At 44.4% G+C, this 22,119-nt stretch overlaps 2 protein-coding genes across 7 annotated transcripts in view; one reads left to right on the forward strand and one right to left on the reverse strand.

The window, feature by feature from the left end:
* Positions 1-17,853, reverse strand: part of PDILT (protein disulfide isomerase like, testis expressed) — a 44,313-nt gene extending 26,460 nt beyond the window's left edge. Inside the window, exon 1 of the mRNA XM_054041578.1 lies at positions 17,563-17,853. Coding sequence (XP_053897553.1) covers positions 17,563-17,761 — 199 coding nt within the window. The 5' untranslated portion in view covers positions 17,762-17,853. The remainder of the gene's footprint in view (positions 1-17,562) is intronic.
* Positions 12,179-22,119, forward strand: part of LOC128844140 (acyl-coenzyme A synthetase ACSM4, mitochondrial-like) — a 32,776-nt gene continuing 22,835 nt past the window's right edge. For 5 of the 6 annotated variants that reach the window (XM_054041572.1, XM_054041574.1, XM_054041571.1 and 2 more), the window contains exon 1: positions 12,179-12,368. The gene's annotated coding sequence lies outside the window, so the exon portion shown is untranslated. Of the gene's footprint in view, positions 12,369-14,458; positions 14,514-16,813; positions 16,852-22,119 lie in introns of all 6 variants that reach the window. The other variant, XM_054041573.1, reaches the window with a different exon arrangement.

The following is a 22,119-nucleotide window of genomic DNA, read 5'->3' on the forward strand; positions in this document are numbered from 1 at the left end:
AGCAAGTTAGTTTAACTTTATACTGATAAAACTGAGGTATGTTATCACCTCATTTGGCTTGCTTTACTATTTAACCTAAAGAGGGGAGTGAAAACTTGAAATACTGATTTCCTTTCAGTCCCTGACAGAAACATTTTAGTTTTATCAATATACCTTTCAAGCAGGGACAGATAGTCTGGGTTATTTATAAACCAAATTGTAAATCCAATGGCATGACTGTTTTTTTAATCTAATGTCTCTTGTACTACCATAGAGCTGGAAATAAATACAAGTCTCTACAATTTTCCTAATCAAGACACTGCCTTATATAATAGTACCAAAAAGTGAGTGACATTTTCATTAGAGCTCTCATAAATGAATGGCAGATAAAACGTTTAATCTAGCTCAGTGATCAGTTACATTTCCCTGCATGATTCATCATCATCGTCATCGTTCTGAGTCCCCACCATAAATCATTCCTCTATCCAACCAGTTCAATCAGGATCATGAATAGTAATACCCAGCAACTTCTTTCTATTATTAGTTATTTGACCTGTATGTGGATTCAGTCCTGTAAGAAAGCTTTGGAATCAATGGCACAAAGCAGTTTATCAGCTGAGGGTCTGGTTACTTGTTTTTATGTGATCTAATGGAGCTCAGGAAAGGCAGTGCTGGTACTCCTGGATTTTAATCCCACCAACGTGCTGTGTTACCTTAGTCATGTCATTCAGCAAAATATTAAAGTATGTGCTTAACTTTAAACATATGCTTATATCTCACCGAAGTAAGTTGGAGTGTCTGTTGCAAATGGGAGATGCATCAGGCCATTAATTTCTGTGTATCTTGGTTCTCCCAAATGTAAAATGAGTGTGATATCACCTACCTTCTTTCCGGGGTCAGTCTGGAATGTGCTTTGTTGGGGGTGTGCATGTGCTGATTTCATTCTTCTTTTTAACAATAGTTTTCTAAGTGAGTTTATAAGACCTCCTAGAAGTGTAAGGCTCAGACAGTCAACAGTGCTGGCTCCTTCTGAGTTGTAACAGAAAATATTGGGTGACATCTTGGCTTCACCAAAATCAATGAAAACTTTGCCATTGACTTCAGTAGGTCAGGTTTTCACCCAGTGAGTGTATGGCAGGGATGGGCAAACTTTTTGGCCCAAGGACTACATCTGGGAATAGAAATTGTATGGCGGGCCATGAATGCTCACAAAATTGGGGTTGGGGTACAGGAGGGGGTGAGGGCACTGGCTGGGGTGCAGGCTCTGGGGTGGGGCTGGGGATGAGGAGTTTGGGGTATAGGAGGGTGCTCCGGGCTGGGACCGAGGGGTTTGGAGGGTGGGAGGGGGATCAGGGCTGGGGCAGGGGGTTGGGGTGCAGGAAGGGGTGCAGGCTCCTGCTGGGGGTGTGGGCTCTGGGGTGGGGTTGGGGATGAGGGATTTGGGGTGCAGTAGGGTGCTCTGGGCTGGGATCAAGAGGTTTGGAGGGCGGGGGGGATCAGGGCTGGGGCAGGAGGTTGGAGCGTGGGGAGAGGCTCAGGGGTGCAGGCTCTGGGCAGCACTTACCTCAAGTGGCTCCTGGAAGCAGCGGCATGCCCCTTCTCCAGCTCCTACATGGAAGCGCAGCCAGGTGGCTCTGTGCGCTGCCCTGTCTACAGGCACCACCCCTGCAGCTCCCATTGGCTGCGGTTTCCAGCCAACGAGAGCTGATGGGGCAGCACTTGGGGCGGGGGCAGCGTGCGGAGTGGAGTCCCTTGGCAGCCCCTACGCATAGGAGCCGGAGAGGGGCCATCCTGCTGCTTCCGCGAGCTGTGTGGAGTGGCACCCGACCCTGCTCCCCAGCTCGAGTGCCGGAGCGGGGCAAGCCCCAGAGCCCGTTCCCCATTGGGAGCTGGAGGGCTGGATTAAAACAGCTGGCGGGCCGAAGTTTGCTCCCCCCTGGTTTGTTAAAAATGCTGACTTACAATTCTATTTTCCCAAAACATTAACATGTTAGATTCTACTAACTTGTTTCTCATGTAAACTATTTTTAACTCTGAGATTCAGAAGCTGTTACAAGCCCATCCATCAGAGCAGCTGCTCCAGGTGCAAATATGCCAAATGAAATTCTTGTCAGGGAAAAAAAAAAGTTAGTGGGGTCTAGGTTACCAGGGTGGTGAATGCCACAGAACTTTCTAGATGGACGGGACGTCGCTACATAAAATAAATCGGACTAAAAGCAGCAGTGGATCAAACTGTGATCTAATTACCTGTAAAGTTACAGTTTCATCAAATAAAGTAATTTTGATTTTACAGGAGGATAAAATCTATCAGAAAATTCTAACTTTAGTTGCTCTCTCTTTGCTAACTATAAAAATGGTCCTACCAACCTTCCCCCCCACACACACACATTTTGTAAAATATTTGCCCTCCAAATTAAACTTTGTATGTAGAGTGCCAATCCAAGCACATTTGTTATATTCCAGCTGTAAACTATTGTAAATACGAGTATTTGATAGAAATTCTGACTTACCATGTGCATAAATGGCACATCCAAAGTATAAAAAACTTTAGAACAGATGAGGCAATGTTTGCCAAGCACAGGTAGGTTATGCTTTAAAATAGGCACAGAGAAAATTGGTGCATTTTTAGTAACACAGGCTGTGGTAGACATGGAGCTGCTATGTAATCATCTAAGAATCATCTATAAATAGTGTATTCTGGGCAGTGTGGTGCAGTTACTGGGTAGCTACACTGGGTTATTAGAATGTCCTGTATGAATGTGTTGGTCTAGCTTAATAGGGCGCTGTTGGAAAAAGAAGCAGGAAAGCAATACAGTAGCAAGTATTAAGCATGCGAGTAGTCCCACTGACCTCAAGACAAGCACATGCTTAAGTTCTTTGCTGAATTGAGGCTTTAATGCTTAAAATAAGGAAGAAAATGCTTTTAAATTTAACTTTTAACCAAATTTTTGATACTCTCCCACCGACATAGCGCTGTGTACACCGGCGCTTATGTCCATGCAACTATGTTGCTCAGGGGGTGGTTTATTCACACCCCTGAGTGATATAAATTCTGCCGACATAAGATGTAGCGTAGACATAGCCTGGGGCTAGAACAACTACACAGATTCCAACGTCAGTGGGATTAGGACATGTGCAGAACACAGGGGTAGATGCAGTTGGACAGCCAGTCTGTTGGCATAGAGCTTAAGACAGGGTTGGCAAAGGTCACCATTGAAAAACTTCTGGTTGGGGTGACAAGACTGGTAACTACACTACAAATACCACTCTATTGCTTATCAACTTATTGAATCAAACACAGTTGTCAGAAAACGAATGACCCTTAAAATGTCATCAGACCCATCATTAGATTTTATTTGGTAGGGGGTGGTCTTCAGCTAAATGTCAATACTTTATTTATTTATTTATTTATTTATTAAAAAACAGTCTTTTGGGATTTTAAAGGACTGACTTTTACTGACTTGTCTCCTTCGATCATCACTAAATTCCCACTCACCCAGTCTCATCACTGGTTTGTGAGGAGTTCTTCTGATGATCTTTTTAAAATGGACCTGAATCTAAAACGCAGCCCTTATCAGTGCAAGTGGATTGTGACAAATTGAGCATGGGCACAGCAGACAGCGGAAATAAAATATCCAGCATGTGAAGCTGAAGACAATTCAGGTTGCTTAGTTCAGGTACAGGAAGAGGAAACAATAGGACATAAAGATACAGTTGTTAAAAGAATCTCTTTTCCTCTTGCTATTCTCATTATTTTCCTGCTGTTCTCTTTTCATGTTGCTAGTCTCATTCTTTCTGACTTTCAGTAAAAATCAAGCATCAATGAGTGACTTTTAAATTGCTTATTTTTACCAAGGGGAACCTTTCACATGCTTATGCAATGTTATGAATCATTTCTTTGTGTGAGGAAAGTGCCTGCAAAGAAGGACAGTGGTCACTCTTCTTACCGGTTCAGCTGATTTCCAAAGTTTCTGTCGCTTTAGGAGCTACAGTAAGAACACGGAGATTTCTGAAGTATCCTCATCTTTAGAGCAAATCACACACGCGCGCGCGGTTTGCGGGGTGGTTGCTTGTTTGTTGTGTTTTGCCTGGTTTTGCTTCTTTCCAATGTACAGAAAAGGCCTGAACCTTTTTTTTTTAAAGTATTTAATTCCTGCTTTTCTACATTATAAATTCAAGTCTTGTCGATGTTGTTTTCCTGGGCAGACTCAACTGGAGAACTAGTATGCTTATGACATTGCAGATGTCATGAAAGTAAAACCTGATGAATTGAGAGGGAAACTGATTTTGAATCAAACTGTTTAAAAGTTGGATTTTTGCTTGCCCCTATTATTTATAGATTTGCATTCCAGGAGCACCTAAAGGGCCCAACTGTGATGAAGGCCCATTGTGCTAGGTGCTGTACAAACACGTAGTGAGACGTAGGCCCTGCCCTGAAGAGTTTATATCCTGAATAAATAACATGGACAAACGGTAGGAGGGAGAAATACTATTGTCTCCATTTTATAGATGGGGCTCTGAGGCACGGAGAATATCATGCCTGAGTCATATAGAAAGCTTACGATGGAATTGGGAATTGGAATCGAGAGCTCTTGAGTCCTATCAGGCCAGCCTTTTTAAACATAGCGACATCACGAATGAGCCACTGATTTTTGTTTTGTTTTGTTTAAGAATGCAACTTATTAGACTAAGATATATTGAAATGTGATCATTAGGGATGAGATTAGCCAATACAAAAATAGTGTATTTAATGGCCCTACAGCATCCTTTAAATGAGTCTACATGGAAGCACAGCAGTTGTCTCCATCTTTACCTAATTGTCATCTGCCTCCAGTTTCACTCTGCAGTCTTTATTGATGGTCCTGGTGATTACTGTAGTAGCAGTGAGCCTGCCTGTTGTCAGGCTAAGTACTGATTTCCTAGCACTTAGCTGACCGTGCCAGAATCTCAGCAGGCCCACTCTGCATGTTTTGGTGTGTAGGCTGCTTATTCCATTTCTCTGCAGACATATAATTTTCCCTGTAGAAAACTCTTGAGGGGGCCTGGAAGTCAGAAGGGCTTTGTTTTAGTCCTGTCTCTGCTGCAAACTTTCCTGTGAACTTGAGCAAGTCATTTAAAGCCTGATCCTACTGACACTGAGATCAATGGGAAAACTCCCTCTGATTTAAAAAAAAAATCAAAACAAGGAGTCCTTGTGACACCTTAGAAACGAACAAATTATTTGGGCATAAGCTTTCGTGGGCTAGAAACTGCTTCATCAGATGTATGAAGTAAAAAATACAAGAGCAGGTATAAATACATAAAAGGATGGGGGTGCTTTACCAAGTGTTAGGTCTGTCTAACAAGATAAATCAATTAACAGCAGGAAACCAAGGGAGGAAAAGTTACTTTGAAGTGGTAAGAGAGAGGCCCATTACAGACAGTTGACAAGAAGGTGTGAGTAACAGTAGGGAGAAATTAGTATTGGGGAAATTAAGTTTAGGTTTTGTAATGACCCAACCACTCCCAGTCTTTATTCAGGCCTAATCTGATGGTATCTAGTTTGCAAATTAATTCCAGTTCTGCAGCTTCACGTTGGAGTCTGTTTTTGAAGTTTTTTTTGTTGAAGAATTGCTACTTTGAGGTCTGTTATTGAGTGACCAGAGAGATTGAAGTGTTCTTCTACTGGTTTTTGAATGTTATGATTCCGGATGTCAGATTTGTGTCCATTTATTCTTGTTCTTAGAGACTGTCCGGTTTGGCCAATGTACATGGCCGGGGGGCATTGCTGGCACATGATGGCATATATCACATTGGTAGATGTGCAGGTGAACGAGCCCTGGCTGGTGTGGTTAGGTCCTGTGATGGTGTCCCTTGAATAGATATGTGGACAGAGTTGGCACTGGGGTTTGTAGCAGGGTTTGGTTCCTGGGTTGGTGGTTTTGTTGTGTGGTGTGTAGTTGCTGGTGAGTATTTGCTTCAAGTTGCGGGGCTGTCTGTAAGCGAGGACTGGCCTGTCTGCAAAATGTGGCCCATAATCTCTTGGGTCAGTTTCTGTGCTAAATTGGGTTAATATAACTGTGACGTTATATGATTAAAATATGACCATGTAGGTCATTGTTAAGGCTAAGATTTTGTCACGGTTATTTTTAGTAAAAGTCATGAACAGGTCATGGGCAATAAACAAAAATTCATGGAGCCCGTGAATTGTCCGTGACTTTACTAAAAATAAGCAGGGGGCAGGGCTATGTAAGGGGGAGGATTGGAGTCCCATGGGACGAGGGGGACTGACAGGCCACAGCTGCGGGACAGGGGTGCGCAGCCTCCACTGCAGCCCCCTCCAAGCCACCACCAGGGGGGAGCGTGCATGGTCCTAGGAAGCTGCAAGGGGGGCATGCGGCCCCGGCTGCAGGCCCCGCCAAACCCAGGACGCTGTGGGGCTAGGGCACACAGCTCTGGCTGCAGCCCCTGGTGGAAGCTGCGTGCCTGAGGCACATGGCCATGGCTGCAGCCCCCACCAATCCCAGGACACTGCAGGGCTAGGGCTCACACCCCAGCTGCAGCCCCTGGTGGAAGCCGCTGGGCATAGGGTGACCAGACAGCAAATGTGAAAAATCGGGACGGGGGTGAGGGGGGGGGGGTAATAGGAGCCTATATAAGAAAAAGACCCAAAAATCGGGACTGTCCCTACCCTAGCTGGGCAGGGGTGCATGGCCCCGGCAGAAGCCGGGGGGTTAGGGTTGCAGGGTCCTGGGGTTCTAGCCAGCCCCAGTTGCAGGGCAGGGGTGCACAGCCCACCTCCGCCTCCTGAAGCATAGAAGTCATGGAGGTCTGGTAAAATCACAGAATCCGTGAATGCCATGACCTTAGTAGCCTTAGTCATTGTTGCTACCACTGTTATATAATCACAGCAAATCTTCTACAAAGTGTGACATGTAAGGTGTCTATGGAAAAGTTATAATTTGCGGAATAGGATTATCCTTTTTGTATGCATGTATCATTTTTGTATTTGAAGTTATGAACATTGACTATGTACCTGTATTTCAAATGTGTTTGCTCCTGTGGTAACTCCCACAAGGCAATTTACATCCAGTCTAGCCAGCACATTGTGAAGGGAATATTTAAGTTGACAGCCCCTCAACTAACACAATGGACCATGGAAGAAGCCTATCCACATCTGATGGACTTTCCTGAGGACATTCTAGCTAGAACAGCGGTCGGCAACCTTTCAGCAGTGGTGTGCCAAGTCTTCATTTATTCACTCTAATTTAAGGTTTCGTGTGCCAGGAATACATTTTAATGTTTTTAGAAGGTCTCTTTCTAGAAGTCTATAATATATAACTAAACTATTGTTGTATGTAAAGTAAATAAGGTTTATAAAATGTTTAAGCTTCATTTAAAATTAAATTAAAATGCAGAGTCCCCCGGACCAGTGGCAAGGACCCGGGCAGTGTGAGTGCCACTGAAAATCCGTGTGCGTGCCTCCTTTGGCACGCGTCCCATAGGTTGCCTACCCCTGAGCTAGAGTATAGGTAATGGCTGCTATGACTCATCAAAGCATGCTAGGGTATGAACTCCATCTTGTGTGCCTGAACTTTTCCACAAACGATGCCAAGGGCTTTGTTTGGGATAATGATATTTCCCTCCACATGGCATAATCTATAAAAGGTCCTGGAAACATCTCCATTTTGCCTCTTTCCTTCTCACACCTCTGGACTATGGATTTATATAATATAATGGGAGCATTCTAACCAAGGGACTGAGGACCTTCCAATCATTTTGGGGGCAACCAGAGACTTAACCAGTTAGCAGTTTATGCCATCACTGCTTCAAGCCTGATCCAAGAACTTTGCAAATATTGTATGGATTTGATTCCTTTAACCAATTTTAACTCTCTCACCTCTTTCTTTCTTTTTATAAATAAACCTTTAGATATTAGATCCTCAAGGATTGGCTGTAAGCGCATATTTGGGTAAGATATGAAATATTCATTAACTTGGTGGGTAATGTATCCAATCTATTGGGATTGGTAGAACTTTTTATATGATGAACAAGATTTTTATTAATCCTCATCATATTTGACTTGGCTGTCCTGGTGGAAGCCCAAGGCTGGGTTGCTTTAAGGAAACTGTGTTTTTGGCTTCTGGGTAACCAGTAAGGCATTGTGGAAACTGTTTTGTTGCTAGCTTGGTAGATCTAAGTATTGGAATAACCACCAGTTTGGGGGATTGTCTGCCTCATTCTTTGCAGTTTGCCCTAATTTAGCAATCTGTGTGGCTCCCCTGGGACCCCGGTCACAATAAACTTGCTCACATGGGTGTTGTGAGGCTTAAGTCACTAATGTTTATAACATGATTTAAGATCCTCCAATAGAAGGTATTATACAAATGCAAGAATTATTTTAGATCTTGGGGACTTGTAATCAGTGTGTCCCAGACAAACTTCAAAATGTTCAATAAAATCAACATGCTCTATTCACATCCATAATGTATGTGTATGAACAGCATTGGCAAAGGGGTATTAGAGCATCACGGTACCTATTTTACATTCCCAAATGTATGTGTCCCTTGGCCTGCTCCCCCATGGGCTTGCATATGGTACAGAACAATTTGTGACCATTTTCAGGAAACTTGGCCTTAAGGAGTAAGACTAGTGTTTTCAGGGCAGCCTAAAGAACTTAGGTACCCAAATGGCATTGACTTCCCAACCCTTAGGCTCCTTTGAAAACCCCAGCAGTAGATGTCTTTGTTCGTCATATACCCTAACTACTTTGAGAGGCATGGACTTTAAAAGAGATACACGATCAGCTTTCACTGCTGGAGTCCATTTTGGATGTTGGCTTTATGATTAAAAAATTAGATTCCCATACTCTTTTTTTCCTAAGAAAACCCAATTTTGATTAACAATTCACAGGGACTGGAGAAATTTCCAAGGGAGGGGAGTGTTTTTGATAGAAGTACATCTTTCTGTTCCCTGTATTTAATTCATCCTGGTATGTCTCGTATACTGAGATGTTTGGAGGTTCTCTGTACAGATGTATTTCTTTCCCACTGATGCGGGATAGTGTTCTCTAGTATTGCTATAATGTCATTATTGCCTTTTAAAAAGTCATCATTTGCCAACAGTTACATCAGTTTTTATCTGAGACACCACAGATTTCCTTTGTGCTTAGAAGGAGAAATCATTCTGGCAACTGTACGGTATTAGTTGACTTTTTTGTAATGGAAATCACTGTATTTGTTGTTGTTCTGTGTCCAGAGCCTAAGGAATGCCATTAACTTGTTACACTTCTTTCCTGCCAGCTGAATGTAGTACCCTTGTAATGTGCTAGACTGAAAGCACTAGGAAACAATTTCTGTCTATCCACTGAACAGGTACCCTGGAATAAGAGTGTCCATGTGGAGAGTTATACTGGTATTATCACATTTGGTTTAAATTCACACCCTTGCTTGTACTGATATAACCTTCCTGTGTAAAGAAGCCTATAAAGTCTGAGTGGATCAGCTACTGTTACTGGAGCTCTGTCAGAATGCAATGGAAACAAATCTCCCAACTGGCTTGTCTTAGAGGCAGGGGAGCAGCTATTCACCTACCCCACCAACTCCCTAATATCAGAATGGTTCTCCTCTAGGCCAGCCAAAGGACTCAGCAACTGGACCTTCCTCTCCACAGCCCTCCTGCTAGGGTATCCATGGAGACAGGCTCTTGAAGCATCAGTTTCCCCCAGAATATGCTGTGAATTCCACGCATGCCTATAGCCCGCCCTGGCACACAGTACTATATAGATTCAGATACAACACCCATAACACTCCTGTGCTGGAGGTGTAACATAATCCCTCAGCCAACATCTATCATTGGTAGAACTGTTTAACTCTGCAAGTTACATATTCAGGAAAACCCAAAAGGGAGGCAGTATGGCCTAGTGGATGGAGCACTGACTGGGCCTCAGAACTCTTGGGTTCTAGTCCCAGCTTGGCTACTGGCCTGCGGGGTGACCTGAATAAGCCTTTCACCTCTCTCTGCTTCAGTTTCCCTGTCTGCAAATTGGGGATAATTATCCTGACCTCCTTTGTAAAGTACTTGAAGATCTACTTATGAAAAGCACTGCATAAGAACTAGGTAATAGTAAAATTGCTGCTGACTACATGCTAATGTCACTGTCCTCTCCAGGTTAGAGCTTTACAGGAAAGGACAAAAGGACATTCATAATTATTTAACTCTCCAAAGCTTTAAGAATATCAGCTACAGCCCTTTTTTGTGCTAGGTTTAAATCCGTTGGTAAATACAGGGAACCACCACCAGAGCATACACCATCTGGCCAGGTGTTTTAAGCCTGAACTGCTGTTTTGTATTCGGAGAGCTTCCCCTGACATAAAAAACAATGACTATCTGAGCTAGTGCAAGGTTTGGGTATAAACCAGGTAGGATTATGGGGCAGCCTGTGGGAATCCTGCAATTTGCTGAAATGACTGACAATCCTGGCTGGAAACAGGCATGAGTGGGGCTGCTGCCACCCTGAAAGGCATACTCATCTTTTATTTTCAAGGTATATGAAACCTGAAGGGGGCTATGTTCGTAATACAAAAATTGCTGGCCTTCTACAAAATCCATACTGCCTTGACTCCCGTAAACCTTCCCTTCTGACTTCCCTCCCACCCCCGTTACTGTATTTCAGTCATTTTCCCAAACCCACAAACACTTACTGTACTACAGAATATTTCAAAAGTATGGCCAAACCCACCCCCAAATGTCATCAGAATATAAATATTACAGCCATTAATCTGAGCAGCTGAAGACTTATAGACACCTTTTAACACCCTGGGGTAGTTCCTCTGAGGATACAAGGAGGCACATCAATGGCAGACTACATAGGCTTCTTTACACAGGAAGGTTATATCAGTACAAGCAAAAGTGTGAATTTAAAGCAGTGTGATAATACCAGTATAACTCCCCACATGGACACTCTTATTCCAGGGCACGAGGGCCTTTTTTATAAGTTTAACTTATTTCTCTTTGGAATAAAACTGTCCACACAAGGAGTTACACCATTTTAACTATATCAGTATAAGTATACAAGTACAACTGGTAAAACTTTCCCATGTAGACCAGCTCTAAGCAGGGGGTTCCTCCTGCCTGTAGTAAGAACTCTCTTTCCTCCATCCTAATGGAAATTCAAAAGAATATTGTTATGCTGGAGGGTGTTGGTAGACACCAACCAGCGTGTGTTTGATCTGTGAGCAATCACAGACCTCACTGAAGCCAACACCAAACCCTTTCCCTTAGCCTGAATGAGGGAGCAAATAAATGCTCCTTTGTTTTCTGATAGCTGAAACAATAGAAACTACTGCCCAAACATGGACCAGCCTAACAAGGCTGGAATAGAAGCTGAGCCATGAGGGCTGAGAAGTTTCCATGGCAAATGCAGGAGCTGAAATTGGTTGGATTGCAGCAGTAGGTGTGTCTGTGGGAGGGAGAAGCAGAAGGACATCAGGAAATCAGCTAGGAAAGCCAAGAGAGGGCCAGAGAAGCACTGGCAGTGTGGTGATGAGAGGAACAGGAAGCCAAGAGAGAGTACTTCTTTTAGGCAGAATGCTGGCCACAGCAGGCTTGGAATTGTGAACAAGGATGGAAATTGCCTCCTGTTTGTTCCTACAGTGCATGGGAAAGAGGAATTTGTGTACACTCTTTGGTGCAATCCTGTTTATTTACAAAGAAATATCAGACTTGTATCATCAATTTCTGCTGATAACACACACAACCCAGAAAGGCCTTGAATATTGGCTAACCACTCAGGCCAAAACGGACAATAATATTCCCAGCTCTCTACTGTTGGTTGACACACCAGAGCACAGATAGCAGTCAGACCATTCCGGTGTGGTCAGTCAGTGCCACCTGAGGTCACACGCACAGTGCAGAAATGGTATGTGGTTAAGACAACCATGTTGTGTCTACTAGCCTCCCCTGAAATACAGGAAAGAAGGTGGTGGCAAATTTGAGTGCCATGGCATTATTTCCAAACTGCATTCCCTAGTTATGATTAACTCTCTGCTCTTTTGCAAAATTGAAAGAAATTTGAATTTCTACTCCCTGCATCCTCTCAGTATTGCGTCTCTCCTCATTTTCTTACTGCAGAGCACAACCTATTACAGAGAATGAGCTAGTGAAGAGGACAGAGAGGAGAGAGATTTCTGGTCATCGCTTCATGCGATACTGGGACTTTGCCCTGTTTGCTTTGCACTGCGCATTTGACTGGTGCTGCCAGACAGAAGTCAGTGGCTTTTCTTTTTTGCAAACTTTGAGAGAAAACGGGCCCTGGACATTGTGCTGAGCTGACTGACACCAGAAGGTTTGGGCAGTCTCTGGAGAGGAAGCACTAAAACAGGACTGTCCTGTTGAATACTGTGGGGCTGGTAAGTATGTAATGAGATGCAATGGGGAAAGGGTTGGGGAGGATTAATAAGGGATAGGCCTGAATTACCCCTACATGTGGACCTTGTATTCACAGCTAGGTTTGGAGTAGAGTTTGCATCTCAAACCCCAATCTGTAATGGACGAAAGCCAAAGAACCCAAACTTTGCAGAATTTTGTGTTCCATCTCATTCTCTGTCCATCCTTCCACAATCAGAGATGGGCCCAAGAAATGAAGGATGATCCTGTGCTGACTCAGGAGGTCTAAAATTAACTCCTGGCTGCCCCACAAGCTTCCTGTGTGACCTGGGGCAAGTCGCTTCATCTCTCTATCTCAGTTTCCCATCTGTGAAATGGTGATAACAACTAGAGCTGTGCAAATTTTTTTTTTTTTAAAAAAAACTTGTTTTGGATCAAACTGACAATGAAATTTTACAGACTGTTTGGTGAATCAAAAATTTGGAAAAAAATTGTTTCTGGTTGAACTAAAAATTTCATTTTGATACTGACCATTTTGAATCTTACTGATTTGTTGTTTAATAACATTAAAGGATTTCTTTTAAATGAAAAGTTGTTTCAAATGGAAAAATCAAAATGTTTTGCTTCAAAAATGTTTAAAACCAAACACGATGATTTTTTCAGATTTTTGCTTTTGTTTATTTTTTTTCAATCAGAACAATTTGGCAAAAGTGACACAAATTATCAAAAATGTTTCAGTGTCACCTGGTCCTCATTTTTTTGGCCAGAAAAAAGTTTCAGATGAAAAATTTCACTCCACTCTAATAATAAGTCTTCCTTTCTCCGACCACCTTGTCTGACTTTTCTATTTAGATTGAAATCTCCTCAGAGCAGAGAATGTTTCTTATCCCCTCTCTGTGTGTGTGTGTGTGTGTGTGTGTGTGTGTGTGGTGCCTAGTGCAATTAAGCTCTGGGTTCAGCTGAGGTCCCTACATGCTACTTAATACAAATAATAATGAACGTTTGGCTACAAACACTCCAAAGTCCACAGGCACTTGGATCTGATCCTTTAGTTCAGCGCACTGTAAAGCTGGGAGCCTTCTGTGAAATTTGGATTCTGGTTCGATGTCAAACATCCCATCGCCAAGTTCAGAATGTTGCATTCTGGGCTTTTAATTGGGGCCCCTCTCTAACGACACCCCCAAATTAAGGCTGAATTAGCTTAAAAAATTCTGACTGGCTGAACCTATTCTGCAAACTACCTGTTTACTGAGCACTCCGAGTATGGTACAGTCGATAGAGCAGCAGCCCAAGGTTAAGCCCTAGGAACAGAGCTTTGGGGCTTTCGCTGTCCTAGGCAGACTAAAAACTCTGCGTCACCCATAGTGCTTAGTCACCCCCATAATAAACCTGTCACAAGACATTTTCCTGCCTCAAGCAACCTCCCTTTCTGCAGAACTGGCTCTGCCTGGAAGTTTGCATCATCTTCTGGCTATAGTGCGCTCTCATATCTATATAAGACATATATAGGATTCCCTCCTCTCTACAGTTACACCTACCTCCTCTCCATATAGTCTCTTGAGCTACTGTGCAGTGTTAAGTCTCTGTGCACCTGGGGCTCGATCCTGCAACATATGCTGAGCAATCTGTCCTGATCCACCAATACACTAAGTGTGGGCTTAATGTGCCTGAAGTCAATGGAGCTAGTCCCAGGGCCGGCTCCAGGGTTTTGGCCACCCCAAGCAGCCAAACACACACACACACAAAAAAAGCCGCAATCACGATCTGCGGCGGCAATTTGGCGGGAGGTCCTTCGCTCCGAGCAAGAGTGAGGGACTGTCTGCCGAATTGCCGCCGAACAGCTGGACATGCTGCCCCTCTCCGAAGTGGCCGCCCCAAGCACCTGCTTGGTAAGCTGGTGCCTGGAGCCGGCCCTGGCTAGTCCCTACTTAGAAGTTCAGTGTGTCTCAAATGATTTGCTGGCTCAGAACAGAGTGAGCAGCCCTGTGCAAGATTGAGCCCTTTGAGAAGATGGCATGTGGAAAAAAGGCTGAAAACAATTGCTTTGAGGGTATTTCAAAACAAAACCAACATGATCATTGTTTTATCATCACTATTTGCCACGACCTTTTAGGAAGAAAATGTTCTGCAGTAAAATGTCTGCCTGAATTAGAGACTGGCGAGACAAGGTAATCTCTTTTATTGGACCAACTTCTGTTGAAGAGCCAACTTCTATTGGTGATTAGAGCAGAGGCAACACATAACTGTTGTTTGGCGGGGGGGGGGGAAGGAGGAATGTATTTTGAACCCACTTACTGCAAAAAAAAAAAAAACCACCCCTGGCAGAAATCGGGGGGGGGGGGGAGGGCCTGGAGGGGCACATGACCCCATGTGTCCATCCTCCCCATACATCACCTCTGGATTAGAGAATGACAGATTGGTTTCAGTAACTCAGAATTCTAATTTTTCTATGTTTGTTGGGGTTATGGTGTAAATCCAGGGTCAGCAACCTTTGAGAAGTGGTGTGCCAAGTCTTCATTAATTTAAGGTTTCACGTGCCAGTAAAAGGTTTCACAGACCAGCAGCATGGGCAGCAGATGGAACCCCAAACCGGCAGTGGGCTGAGCGGCTCATCCCGCTTCCGGTCTGGGGTTCCATTCGCTGACCGCTGTCAGCCAGGGTCCTAGCCGCCGGCCCTGCTCAGTCTGCCGCCAGCACGGGTTCCATCCATCCAGGCCAGCAGCGGGCTGAGCGGGGCCGGCGGCCGGGACCCCGGCTGGCAAGGGGCCAGCAACTGGAACCCCAGACCGGCTCATCCCGCTGCTGGTCTGGGGTTCCGTAATCCAGGCCGGCAGTGGGCTGAGCCGGGCTGGTGGCCGGGACCCCGGCTGGCAGCAGCATGCCACTAAAAATCAGCCTGCATGCCGCCTTTGGCACACATGCCGCAGGTTGCCGACCCCTGGTGTAAATGATTCTGGACTAACACTTGCTCACAAATGAGCTAGACTAAAAAGACCACATGGGGCTGATGACTATCAGTGCTACAGGAGCTGGTTCTCAAATGGCTTTAGAGGATTAGATCTGCTCTCTGAATTTATCTGACCTTCTTGGATCAGATTGTGCTGGCAGTCTCATGCCCAGAGGCTTTCCCCATCCCTAATCTTGCTGGCTGTGTTTTTATTTGTGTGCAGGTTTTCTGTTGGGATGCTGGAAGCAGGACCGGCTCCAGGGTTTTGGCCACCCCAAGCAGCCAAAAAAAAAAAAGCTGCGATTGTGATCTGCGGCGGCAATTCGGCGGGAGGTCCTTTGCCCCCAGCGGGAGTGAGGGACTGTCCGCTGAATTGCCGCCGAATACCTGGACGTGCCGCCCCTCTCCGGAGCAGCCGCCCCAAGCACCTGCTTGTCAGGCTGGTGCCTGGAGCTGGCCCTGGCTGGAAGGTCCGTGCTGGAAGAGTTCATTCATTCAGACGTGTTCTATGACTTTCATTTGCTTAAATATATATCTCTATATGGGTAAAACTGTGCAAACACTTCTGGATGTAAAATATTGGATTCTGCAGTGCCAACCTCCTCTGCTTAGGTGAGCAGAAGGGACCTAAAGCAACTACAGCTTCCCCTGGCTATATGGAAAGTGGGGGTGTCACCTCTGCAGCACCAGCCCTCACCAAAACCCCACTCTGCCAGGATGCCTCTCTGTGGGAGTCAGTGCTGCAAGGTTGTAGAGGAATATCAGGGGCAGGAGGGCATCAAACATATGGCCAGCTACTTTACCCAGCATCAACCCCTGCTCAGCCCAGGTATTTTGGCACAAAAATCATCCTAAAATCTATTGTGTCCTGTCTGTCGCCGATGCTGGGCAGCCAGTGGGGGATGCAGTGAACAGCAGCAGGGTCAAACCTCTATGGCCAAGTCCTGCCCTGCAGGGTAACGGTGGGCTGTTTCCCATACTGCCCTCTATATTTTGCAGAAGTGGATGTGATTGGGCTACACGTATGGTGCCATATGTTGGGGCTGAAGCTTTTCTCCCTCAGTCGTATGACACTAGAGCATATTTTCCTGTGTCTGGGGTTTATTCATCTGGGTTTTCTGCTCTCTCCCAGAAATTGGCTCTTACTTTCTGAAACACCCTGGACTGATTCTCTGAGATTCCACAAACAGAGACCGAGGGATTTTGTTAACACTTGGATACAATCCGAGTCATCTACAGCAGTTCAGTTTTTAAAGAAAAAAAGCAGCGAAAAGCCTTAGACTGAGGCCCTGAATAGGAGTTAATTGTGGCTGTACACGGCCACCACGGGAAAAGTTTACTTTAGCAATAGGAGCCCGCTATGGCTTCCTAGTGTATCACGGTAATCCTAAAGCAATGGCAAACAGTGTCATTGAACACTGCCTCAAAATACATGGGGTAGAGCGGGGTCCACTCTGTTTAGATTTTATTTCTATTTTAACTTACATGTGGCTGTGATGGTTTTGTTTTTTATCTTCTCAGCTACCGAAAGGCATCACCCAACCCAGCACTCTAATACTGTAAGCCATTCACTATACGTCTCTTATTTTCCCAATGAGACTGCAACACGTATGATACAAAAAGAAAAGCCACAGGCATGCCCACAACAATGATCCCCATCTAAGCGAATATTAATGTCAGCTCTTGCAACCTAATATAAAAAGAGTCTCACACCCAACTGTTGCAAAGAACCATCCCCAGAAGCCTAAAGACTTATAAAAGAGGAGCTACCACTTGCCATGAACCTTGCACAAGAAACTAAAGGAGTGAAGAGAATGTAATAAGAGTGATTAAGGGAGCAGCAGATAAAGTCATTCAGGGTCATGCAAGTGGCCTCTCATTTTGTGCACATACAGGGTTTGCATACACAATTGCTGCAAAATATATCCTTGGAAAATTAGACTGAGACCATGGAAGCTGAGGGCATTCAGTCAACATTGTGCAGGATGCAGCCTGAAGCTCTCACAGTCCCATCTCAGTATCACTGTCCCTATTGTTATACTATTGTAGCATCATGGCCCCATTAGACAGGCACTGTACTAACACATGTTAAAATACAGCCCCTCTACCAAAGAGGTTATAATCTAAATTACGACAAAAAATGCATGTGGACAAAACAAACAAAAGGGAGCTGGTGGAGGACAGGTAACAATAAAGCAAACGTATCTTAAACACTATGACTATTAGTTGTGGAGCCACCAATATAGTATGCAGCCTTCATTCATACTCACAGAACTCCACCAGCAGATACTTCGTTTCCTTCAGTGCTCTGTCAAAGTTGCTCTTTTTCAGCACCAGAATGTTGTTCTCCTCTTTGATTTTGGGGAGTCTGGCTTTCTTTGGCTTTGTTACCTTTGGGCCTAGGCCATCCTCTGCTCCAAGACTCGAGAGAAATGGTAAAATGAGGAATGAAAGCCACGGTGTCTTCATCCTGCACCTACTGCACTTCACAGGCACAGAGTGAGAAAAAGGGACTAGGCTGAATGTTTGCTGTTAAAATGGCCTTTACCTTATCAGCAGACCAAGTGGCTAATTCCCACATGATAACATTGATAACAAAGCCTGCCATGAGTGGAGCCAACCTTGCTCCTCCACAGGAAAGTCAGAGCTGTTAACTCATACGATCACTTTTTAGCAATGCTTGGAAAACCAATTCCTGGGCAGTTAAGGGGGAAAGGTTCTCATGAGCATTGTAATCAATGAGAACAATATCTGGAGAGGGAGAGAGGAAATACTGAATAAAGCTTGGCTATAGAAATGTGAGTTGAGTTAATAATGTACCTATAATTAAGAACGTCAGCTATGTTATTAACTTTACCCAGAATTGATTTAGAGATGACACGGATGTCCCCACTGGAACTTAGATGCCTATGAACATAAGAGGGCCTTGATAACTGCTCTTAAGGATAATATTTGGTCATCTGTTATACTAATGGGACTGCTGACTGAAGGTCTGATCCAAACCCCACTGACATTAGTAGAAAGACTCCCATTGATTTACAAGGGTGTTGGATCATATCCCAAATAAGGTAAAATTCAGTGGGTGAAATCTTGGCTTCACTGAAATGAGTGGGAGTTTTGTCACTAGCTTCGTTGGAGGCAGGATTTCACCTACTTTGAGAAATGGTAGCAGCATCTAGCTCATAGTAATTCGCTAATGTCTCCATAGACCTTTGAAGGTGCAAAGCACTCTGTAAATCCAAAGCAGTATTACTATAAATTGTTAGAATTCTATATAGGGCATATGTGGGTACCCTTTTCAGAGCATGTTGAAGAATATCCTTACAGAGAGATGGTGCATTACAGGAATAACATGATTTATTTCCCGAAATATTTGCCACATGGTAACTAAAAAAGAAACAGCCTTGTACATTCCTAACGTCCTTTTCTTAGATTATTGACTGGAGTGCAGTGTAGCATACGGGCCAAAGGTAAAGCTTCTGCAGAGGAGACCAAATGATCTGTTGTGAATCTTCACAATCGCTTGCTTTCCTTTGACATCTCACTGAACCTCTTCTTTACGGACATTTCCAGGGTGTAGATGGCCATTTCTTTCTTGGGAAAGTATTGAACGGTGTCTTCACCATTATAATTTCCTTTTCTTAAAGTAGTCATTCAAAGAGTCAGGATGATACCATTTCTGAGAAAGTTAGGAAACCCGTTCTAGGAGGTCCACTTACTCATGGCTATAGAGGCATCTGGTTTTTGAGAAGAAGGAAGGGAGAACATGAAAATATTTGATAGGGTCTTGGAGAAGGAAGGTGTGGTCCAGTGGCTAGGCCTTGTTTCCAGTTTCAACTCTGCTATTGTTCTGATCTGTGACCTTGGACAAGTCACTTTGCACCTCTGTACCTTAGCTTCTCCATCTATACAATGGCGGTAATACTACTACCTTCCTTTGTGGAACACCTGGAGATATAAAAACAATGAGGAGTCCGGTGGCACCTTAAAGACTAACAGATTTATTTGGGCATAAGCTTTTGTGGCTAAAAAAAACCCTTCTTCAGATGCATGGTGTGACAGGTTTGATCAAGTGCCAAGACTACCTTTGCTCCTGCTTTCCCCATCAGCTCGGGACACCAGCACCCTGTCTTGCTGAGCCAGACATCTAGTCTGCTCCAACACAGACCCAGGGTCTGACTTACTTGCCCCAAAGCTGCAGACTTAACTGAAAGCAGCTTACAGAAGTGTTCTTGTCTTTAACACTCCGATGCCCAACTCCCAATGGGGTCTAAACCCAAATAAATCAGTTTTACCCTGTATAAAGCTTATACAAGGTAAACTCATAAATTGTTTGCCCTCTATAACACTGATAGAGAGAGATGCACAGCTGTTTGCGCCCCCCCCCCACCAGGTATTAATACATACTCTGGGTTAATTAATAAGTAAAAAGTGATTTTATTAAATACAGAAAGTAAGATTTAAGTGATTCCAAGTAGTAACACACAGAACAAAGTGAATTACCAAGTAAAATAAAATAAAACACGCAAGTCTATGTCTAATACAGTAAGAAACTGAATACAGATAAGATCTCACCCCGAAAGATGTTTCAGTAAGTCTCTTTCACAGATTGGACACCTTCCTAGTCTGGGCACAATCCTTTCCCCGGTACAGCCCTTGTTCTAGCTCAGGTGGTAGCTAGGGGATTTCTCATGATGGCTCCACTCTTTCTTCTATTCCACCCATTTATATATATTTCGCATAAGGTGGGAATTCTTTGTCCCTCTGGGTTCCCACCCGCCCCCCCCTTCCTCAATGGAAAAGCACTAGGTTAAAGATGGATTCCAGTTCAGGTTACATGATCACATGTCACTGTAAGACTTCATTACCCACTTGCCAGCGCATATGTATACAGGAAGCCTTACAGGTAAAACAGAGCCATCTGCAGTCAATTGTCCTGATTAATGGGAGTCATCAAGATTCCAAACCACTATTAATGGCCCACGCTTTGCATAATTACAGTAGGCCCCCAGAGTTATATTTCATATTTCTAGTTTCAGATACAAGAGTGGTTCTGGGAGCGGTCAGGGAACGGGGGCATTGGACAGGGCGTGGGAGTCCCGGGGGGGCCTGTCAGGGGGTCGGGGTGTGGATAGGGGTCGGGGCAATTGGGGGTAGGGGATGCGGTCCTGGGGGTGATTAGGGACGGGGAGGTCTCTAGAGGGGGCAGTCAGGGGACAAGGAGCAACGGGGCTTAGATAGGGGTGGGATCTTGGTAGGGGTGGGGGGTCTCTGGAGGGGGTAGTCAGGGGACAAGGAGCGGGGGGGATTGGATGGGTAGGGCGTTCTGAGGGGTCAGTCAGGGGGCAGGAAGTAGGTAGGGGTCGGATGGGGGTGGGGCCAGGCTGTTTCGGGAGGCACAGCCTTCCCTACCCGGCCCTCCATACAATTTTAAACTCCAATGTGGCCCTCGGGCCAAAAAATTTGCCCACCTGCATTAGGCGTTCTCATCTCTCCACCCCTATTTTAATCTCGTTTCTAAATTGTGTGCAGTATAGACTAAGCTTAAGTTGTCTCACTAGTTGTATTTTGGAAACATCGTAACTCTGAGCTGACATTTTCTAAACAATTTAAAAAAAAATTGTTTGCATTAATACAGTATTAACATACCATTGACGTGATAGCAAGTAGTTCACAGCCACAGAAACGAAAGGCATGGACAGTCAAAGAAAAATTGGAAGCTTTGGACAGACTGAAATCAGGAATGAGCCAAGCGAAGGTCTCAAAAAAACTAGGAGTGGGGGAAGTCAACATTAAGAGGGTGGATCAAAGATGAGGAAAAATTATGATCAGTGCTAGTTGAACTGGATGAAAGTGAAGGCCTGGAAAGGAAGCGCCTAAAAACTGCCCAGGATAACCAACTAGATAGAGCAGTATTTACGTGGTTTACCCAAGAACGCTCCGAAGGCATGCCAATTTCCAGTGACATTATAAGGAAACAGCGGAGAAATTGAAGAAGGATCTCGATTTTAGACACTCGGGCGAGGACACTTCTGCACATCAAGGTAACGAATTTAAAGCTAGCAGTGGATGGCTTAATAGTTTTTAAAAATGCCATGGCATTCGGCAAGTTACAATTTCAGGAGAGATGTGCTCCGCAGATATAAAAGCTTGTGACGAATACCTGCTAAAGTTACAAGAGATCATCATCGAGGGTGGCTATGCTCCGGAGAAAATCTATAATGCTGGTGAAACCGGCTTATGTTACCGTATGCTGACGAATAGAACACTTGCTTCTAGGACCGAAGAACAAAAGGCTGAAGGTTTTAAGGTGATAAAAGAGAGAGTGACAATACTTTTCTGCGTGAATAAAACCGGTTCACATAAACTTAAACCTCTGTGCATAGGCAAATCCAGATCACCTAGGGCTTTCCACCATAAGAACATGGATTCGCAGACAAAACCTAGAGCCAAAGGCCTTGCTCCTACTTGACAACTGTCCCACCCACCCCCAGTTGAGACCTTCACCAGCAAAGACGGGAAGATAAAGGTGAGCTACCTTCCTAAGAACACGACATCCAAAATACAGCCCCTCGATCAAGGCATTATAGCCACATTTTAAATGTGGCTATCGTAAAGCCTTAGTAAAGAAAATTGTTGAGGACAACTGTAGCATAACAGATGTAATCAAGAAATTGAATTTGCCGGATGTATTTAACTTAGGCGAGACAGCCTGACTAGGAATCACTTCATCAATGATAGAGAAATGTTGGCATCGTGGTCTCAAAAGTGCTTTTGTCATTGAAAGCAACGACAACCGAGATGAGGAAGAAGACGAAAATGAGAAC

The sequence above is a fragment of the Malaclemys terrapin genome, chromosome 10, assembly GCF_027887155.1.
Source record: "Malaclemys terrapin pileata isolate rMalTer1 chromosome 10, rMalTer1.hap1, whole genome shotgun sequence".
Classification (NCBI taxonomy): Eukaryota; Metazoa; Chordata; order Testudines; family Emydidae; genus Malaclemys; species Malaclemys terrapin.